General features: G+C 40.1%; 2 protein-coding genes across 2 annotated transcripts; both read right to left on the reverse strand.

The window, feature by feature from the left end:
• Nucleotides 1-1,082: 1,082 nt before the first annotated feature.
• On the reverse strand, nucleotides 1,083-1,727 carry LOC136852200 (otolin-1-like). Its single transcript, XM_067126645.1, has one exon. The coding sequence runs from the start codon at nucleotides 1,725-1,727 to the stop codon at nucleotides 1,083-1,085; it is 645 nt and encodes a 214-aa protein (XP_066982746.1).
• Nucleotides 1,728-1,896: 169 nt separating this feature from the next.
• LOC136852201 (uncharacterized) lies at nucleotides 1,897-2,646 on the reverse strand. Its single transcript, XM_067126646.1, has one exon. It carries the CDS (start codon nucleotides 2,644-2,646, stop codon nucleotides 1,897-1,899), a length of 750 nt encoding a protein of 249 aa, XP_066982747.1.
• Nucleotides 2,647-7,500: the final 4,854 nt, after the last annotated feature.

Consider the following 7,500-nt stretch of genomic DNA (forward strand, 5'->3'; position numbering starts at 1 on the left):
CTTTTCGGTCAGTCATTAAGCAGCATAATGGTTATTTGTCGTTTGGGAGACTTGCAACTCATTGTGAGAGTACTTACCATCTATTCCCGTAGTTGCTTAATGAGGAAACTCTGAAGTCAGCGATAGTTGGGAATGCTGAGAGAAGCCACGGTATACCTGAACCAGTAGGACCCTCTTCACTCGAGGATTTTCTTCTCCATTTTGTCCCTCTTGGGCCCAGAATTTTCTCCTCCATTTTGTCCCTCTTGAGCCCAGAATTTTCTCCTCTATTTTGGCCCTCTTGGGCCCAGAATTTTCTCCTTCATTTTGGCCCTCTTGTGCCCAGAATGTTCTCCTCTATTTTGTCCCTCTTGGGCCCAGATTTTTCTCCTCCATTTTGTCCCTCTTGGGCCCAGAATTTTCTCCTCTATTTTGTCCCTCTTGGGTCCAGAATTTTCTTCTCCATTTTGTCCCTCTTGGGCCCAGATTTTTCTCCTCAATTTTGTCCCTCTTGGGCCCAGAATTTTCTCCTCTATTTTGTCCCTCTTGGGTCCAGAATTTTCTTCTCCATTTTGTCCCTCTTGGGCCCAGATTTTTCTCCTCCATTTTGTCCCTCTTGGGCCCAGAATTTTCTCCTCCATTTTGTCCCTCTTGGGCCCAGAATTTTCTCCTCCATTTTGTCCCTCTTGGGTCCAGAATTTTCTCCTCCATTTTGTCCCTCTTGGGCCCAGATTTTTCTCCTCCATTTTGTCCCTCTTAGGCCCAGAATTTTCCCTCTTTTGTCCCTCTTGGGCCTAGAATTTTCTCCTCCATTTGTCCCTCTTAGAGCCCAGAATTTTCTCCTCCATTTTGTCCCTCTTGGGCCCAGAATTTTCTCCTCCATTTTGTCCCTCTTGTACCCAGAATTTTCTCCTCAATTTTGGCCCTCCCTCTTCATTTTGTCCCTCGTTGGCTCAGAATGTTTCTCCTCTATTTGTCCCTCTTGGGCCCAAATTTTCTCCTCCATTTTGTCCCTCTTGTACCCAGAATTTTCTCCTCCATTTTGTCCCTCTTGGCCCAGAATTTTCTCCTCCATTTTGTCCCTCTTGAGCCCAGAATTTTCTCTATTTTGGCCCTCTTGGGCCCATTTTGTCCTCCATTTTGTCCCTCTTGGACCCAGATTTTTCTCCTCCATTTTGTCCCTCTTGGGCCCAGAATTTTCTCCTCCATTTTGTCCCTCTTGAGCCCAGAATTTTCTCCTCTATTTTGGCCCTCTTGGGCCCCCTTTTCTCCTTCATTTTGGCCCTCTTGTGCCCAGAATTTTCTCCTCTATTTTGTCCCTCTTGGGCCCAGATTTTCTCCCTCCATTTTGTCCCTCTTGGGCTGTTCTCCTCTATTTTGTCCCTCTTGGGTCCAGAATTTTCTTCTCCATTTTGTCCTTCTTGGGCCCAGATTTTTCTCCTCCATTTTGTCCCTCTTGGGCCCAGAATTTTCTCCTCTATTTTGTCCCTCTTGGGTCCAGAATTTTCTTCTCCATTTTGTCCCTCTTGGGCCCAGATTTTTCTCCTCCATTTTGTCCCTCTTGGGCCCAGAATTTTCTCCTCCATTTTGTCCCTCTTGGGCCCAGAATTTTCTCCTCCATTTGTTCCTCTTAGAGCCCAGAATTTTCTCCTCCATTTTGTCCCTCTTGGGCCCAAATTTTCTCCTCCATTTTGTCCCTCTTGTCCCTTTTCTTTTGGCCCTTTTGGACCAAGAATTTTCTCCTTCATTTTGTCCCTCGTTGCCTCAAATTTTCTCCTCTATTTGTCCCTCTTGGGCCCATTTTCTCCTCCATTTTGTCCCTTGTACCCAGAATTTTCTCCTCCATTTTGTCCCTTTTGGCCTCCTCCATTTTGTCCCTCTTGAGCCCAGAATTTTCTCTCTAAATTTTTTTCTCCTTCATTTTGGCCCTCTTGGTTCTCCTCTATTTTGTCCTTTTCTCCTCCATTTTGTCCCTCTTGGGCCCAGAATTTCTCCTCTCCCTCTTGGGTCCAGAATTTTCTTCTCCATTTTGTCCCTCTTGGGCCCAGATTTTCTCCTCCATTTTGTCCCTCTTGGGCCCAGAATTTTCTCCTCTATTTTGTCCTCTTGGGTCATTTTCTTCTTCATTTTGTCCCTCTTGGGCCCAGATTTTCTCCTCCATTTTGTCCCTCTTGGGCCCAGAATTTTCTCTTCCATTTTATCCCTCTTGGGCCCAGAATTTTCTCCTCCATTTTGTCCCTCTTGGGCCCAAATTTTCTCCTCCATTTTGTCCCTCTTGGGCCCAGATTTTTTCTCCTCCATTTTGTCCCAGAATTTTCTCCTCCATTTGTCCCTCTTGGGCCCATTCCTCCATTTGTCCCTCTTAGAGCCCAGAATTTTCTCCTCCATTTTGTCCCTCTTGGGCCCAGAATTTTCTCCTCCATTTTGTCCCTCTTGTACCCAGAATCTTCTCCTCAATTTTGGCCCTTTTGGACCAAGAATTTTCTCCTTCATTTTGTCCCTCGTTGGCTCAGAATTTTCTCCTCTATTTGTCCCTCTTGGGTCCAGAATTTTCTCCTCCATTTTGTCCCTCTTGTACCCAGAATTTTCTCCTCCATTTTGTCCCTCTTGGGCCCAGAATTTTCTCCTCCATTTTGTCCCTCTTGGGCCCAGAATTTTCTCCTCCATTTTATCCCTCTTGGGACCAGAATTTTCTCCTCCATTTTGTCCCTTTTGGGCCCAGATTTTTCCCCTTTTGGGCCCAGAATTTTCTCCTCCATTTTGTCCCTCTTGGGCCCAGAATTTTCTCCTCTGTTTTATCCCTCTTGGGCTCCTCTTCCCTCATTCTCCCTCATCTCATTTCCCTACTTCTTATTATGTTTATTATTGCCCCCTTTTTCGTCTCTTCCTCCTACTGTTACATTATCTCTGTCCTTCTCTTTCCTTCTTCCTTCCTCTTACACAGCTTTAGAAGCCCTTGAAAATAACACTGGACCGAGGGACTGTGAAGATCTCGAAGATTAACACTGATTTTCAGCCAATGAACCTTAACGAGAAACTCACTAAGGTCATCATTTGCCCATTCCTAACCTCTGATGAGACGAGATTCCAAACCTCATCAAGGAAAACTCTAGCAAACTGTGGCTAAAACTTTGGCTCAGGTGTTTCCGTTGTCAACACTCTGAAAACCGCCAGGATTACCTAAAAGTAAAAGTGCTTGCACCTTCTTCACATAAAAACAAGAACAAAATGAATGCTGAAGCAACGACACCCAAGTGTCCAAACTTTTCCGAACCCCTTCACACGTGGCTAGATTACATTGGACTGTGCACCTTTAAGGGAAAAAAATTAATCATCAAAACCGATCTCTGAACCAAACTCTAGACTGTAGTAACCATCAAACACTCTGGCAAAACAGCATACACGTATATATTAATGCAAAATACACCCCAACTACCATTACAAACACCTATTATATCTCTGGATGAGAAGCTAGCAACTCAACTAAACCTTTACCTTTCTTAGCCCCTTTCTAAACTCAGAACCTTCATTCATCACCCTCGTATCCAATCGTTGCAAGAGATTTTTTAAATATTTGTAGCCTGGGGATGATGAATATAGTGAAATGACCGTAAAATATAAATTGAAAAAAAAAAAGTTCTCCTGTTGCCATATGTGAAATAAATAGGAGAGAAACTGGTTGAATACTCAGCAGTGAAGAAGTAAGGAGGATAACTGACATCAAGTAGACGTGATTTACTTTAAAGTTATAATTTCTCTTTGCTTTAACTATATTTTTCCTCGCGGTACCCTACTTTTCAATGACCACACCTTCCTCACTATCACTCGTCTCCCGATTTAGCTAGTTACTTAAATATGGTCTGCATTTTCTCATATGTATACGTTTAAGGCTGATTCACATTATAACATCACGTCACCGACACATCACATCACGTCAAAGTATGTGAGAATTTCATACATGTAATCAAATGGACTTGTTCACACCATCACGTCACGTCACCATCAAGCACACAACATCCACCGTCACGTCACGACACGTTTTCTTGGAAAGAATATTTTGACGTGACGTGACGGTGCTTATGCAAATTTCTTAGCGCTAAATCTGTGAGTTGAGGTTGGGCGCGAACTGAACAGGATTGTGATGGATAGTGTGAATACATGGCACGGCTGACGGGACGGTGACGTGACGTGATGTGTCGGTGACGTGATGGTATAATGTGAGTCAGAATTACTTAGCACCAATAAATGACATGTGATGAAATTTCCCTATAGCTTTTCATTCTCCTCCTACTAATTTCATTTTATTCAGTCTTTTCTCCACAAATGGACTTGAAGAAGCGTCTTGACTATTGCTCTAATTGTTGCGTGCGATGTTGCTAAGCTCCCATGAATATTTTCATCCAAGATTAGTAATTCTGTCCGCTGTTATTTTCCTTTCTTTTCCTTTCCTTGGTTTTCTCTTATTACACCAGGACTCAACGCTGTTATAATTTTATCTTACTGATGATTACCATAAATTTTAATGGGTTTTTACCCAGCCTGTCTTATGTTACTCTAATAAAAGACTCAAGTTTCTCTCTCTCTCTCTCTCTCTCTCTCTCTCTCTCTCTCTCTTCCAGGTGTTTTCATAACTTATGGGCTACACTTGGAGAAAGATCCTGTGTCAGTGTAATGGTTTGACTTGAAAAAATAATGCTCATATTAAATATATTCCCTCATTATGAAAAAGAAAAGAAAATATACTTAATGCACTTTACTTTATTCTCTACCACGCAGCATTAGCATAAATGTAATTCTCTGTAAATATTCTATATATTTCAGTGGTTGTCCATTTAAATACCTAAAACATTAACGCATTTTTAGATGTCGAAGTTTCATTCAGTTACCCCAACTTCAGAATATGTAGGCAATTATAATTAAGAAAATTGTTATAATTTCTCCTTTGATTCCTTGCATCCTAGGATATTTTATTTCCTTTTCTTCCTACTCATAATTCTATCTGCGTTTTTTCCTATGTTAAAATTATTTCTCGTTTAAACTCAGCATAGGTTACCGTGAGGGTGAAAATTATCTATAAGACTCAGCTGCAAAACTGAAGTAAAAACTTCATAGAGGCCGGAAACTCAACCACTTTACTTTAATATAGTTAAAGAAATGTGATTTTGACATTTTAATTTTGCAAAAAACAGAAGTTTATTTTTCAAACGTTTATTCATTATATCGTTCACTAATCGAAAAATTTATCCATGCCTCTGAATAATGTCCCGGAGAGTGGGTAGCGCCGTCAATGCACCTCATGGGGTGCACTGTATGGGTTACTTAAGGTTCTCCGCAGCGTGCCTTCGGCCCCTAGCTGCAACCCCTTTCGTTCCTTTTACTGTACCTCCTTTCATATTCTCTACTTCCAGCTTACTCTTCACCAACTCCTAACAATTGAGGTTTGCCTCCTGTTACACCTTTCAAACCTTTTACTGTCAATTTCCGTTTCATCGCTGAATGACCTCATAGGTCCCAATGCTTGGCCTTTGGCCTACATTCTCTATTCAATTCCTTTGAATAATAAAAGGTAAATTATTTTAGGAATGAAGATACGAGTTGTTTTTTTTAAACTTAGGATATAAATGCCCCGAAAAATTATTTTATGTCATGTCTGCAATTATAGTAAATTCTTCTTAATCTATTTTTTTTTTCATCTTTTTTTTAACTATTATGAATAACTTCTTACAATTTTTTCATAATAACAACGATATAATCTCTCTCTCTCTCTCTCTCTCTCTCTCTCTCTCTCTCTCTCTCTCTCTCTCTCTCTCTCTCTCTCATTAAAGGAATATTAACGGTTGTATCGCTCATTTCTGTTATCTATTCTCTCTCTCTCTCTCTCTCTCTCTCTCTCTCTCTCTCTCTCTCTCTCTCTCTCTCTCTCTCTCTTTTCATTGGAAGAATATTAACAGTTGCAGATACTGATTTCTGTTATCTATTCTCTTCTCTCTCTCTCTCTCTCTCTCTCTCTCTCTCTCTCTCTCTCTCTCTCTCTCTCTCTCATTATTAGAGGAATATTAACGGTTGCAGATACTCATTTCTGTTATCTATTCTCTCTCTCTCTCTCTCTCTCTCTCTCTCTCATTAGAGGAATATTAACGGTTGTAGATACTCATCTCTGTTATCTATTTTCTCTCTCTCTCTCTCTCTCTCTCTCTCTCTCTCTCTCTCTCTCTCTCTCTCTCTCTCTCTCTCTCTCTCTTAAAGGAATATTAACGGTTGCAGATACTCATTGGTGTTATCTATTCTCTTCTCTCTCTCTCTCTCTCTCTCTCACACACTCTCTCTCTTATTAAAGGAATATCAACGGTTGTAGATGCGTATTTCCGTTTTCTGTTCTCTCTCTCTCTCTCTCTCTCTCTCTCTCTCTCTCTCTCTCTCTCTCTCTCTCTCTCTCTCTCTCTCTCTCGTTAAAGGAATATTAACGGTTGTAGATACGCATTTCCTTTATCTCTTTTGAAAAGACGGGCTTAATGAAAAATGTTGCAATACGTCATAGGACGGGTGATGAAAATAAGCAACCAAATATTCAGTAAGAATACGTTTTGAAATTTTCATGATTAACCATGAGGCATGAATACGGCCAAATATAACTTCCATTGTACCGAACCAAAGCAATATACCTATCGAGTTTTGCATCTTTCCCAAATGAGTGGGCTTGATGAACGCATGCTGTTTATTTTTTTACCATCTACACATTTTCAGTAAACAACTATCGTTCCGTACAAATACTTCAAACAGGACGAGTTATTTTGCGGATAGTTTTCAGGACGCTTCTAGTATTTGGGATGTAGGTATAACGTACCAGTCCAGTGAAACTCACTATTTTTCAATTCCTTAGCAGATGTCTTTAGTGTTAACCTATACGCTTAACATCTAAAAATATCAGTCATACAAACATAAGTTTGGACGTCGCAAAAACCAAGGTTAAACGTTCCGATTTGTGCGGCATGCATTCATCGTTAGGGTCTGAGATTCTAAAATAGCGACAATATATTATCTTTTGTGAAAACAGTTTTATGAATGACATCCATTTTAAACAAAAGTTATGAAAATGTGCTGCTAAATGCAGTAGAGTATATCTCGGTTCTAAATTCAATAGGAATCCAGTAACTTTCATCTTAATTTGTAATGTCAAATGTACTCGCATACAAAGATTAAACTGAAGAGTTCTTCATTTTATACACGGATAACCTCATTTACATTCATAATTAGCATATAGATATAAAATTTATGGTTTTGAAATATATGCTGTTTTCCTACAGCAAACGTCCAATGTTTCCTTTTCACAAAGCATCCTCATTTGAGCAGTCGTCCAAAGTTCAGTAAATAAATCATATATCACATTTCTATTGAACGTCGAACTTGAAGAGATGGCTATTTCAGCTTAGAAACATTTTGTTATGGTGCAAAGTCCTTATTTTTATATTCAGTAACGTACAGTTAATTTTCCAATACTCAAATATTTTCTATGTTTTCCTA

The sequence above is a fragment of the Macrobrachium rosenbergii genome, chromosome 25 (assembly GCF_040412425.1).
Source record: "Macrobrachium rosenbergii isolate ZJJX-2024 chromosome 25, ASM4041242v1, whole genome shotgun sequence".
In the NCBI taxonomy this organism is placed as follows: domain Eukaryota; kingdom Metazoa; phylum Arthropoda; class Malacostraca; order Decapoda; family Palaemonidae; genus Macrobrachium; species Macrobrachium rosenbergii.

What these genes read in the sequence shown, in the direction of transcription:
- LOC136852200 (XM_067126645.1), bottom strand. Translation starts at nt 1,727, where the DNA reads ATGAAGGAGAAAATTCTTGGTCCAAAAGGGCCAAAAGAAAAGGGACAA.
- LOC136852201 (XM_067126646.1), bottom strand. Translation starts at nt 2,646, where the DNA reads ATGGAGGAGAAAATTCTGGGCCCAAGAGGGACAAAATGGAGGAGAAAA.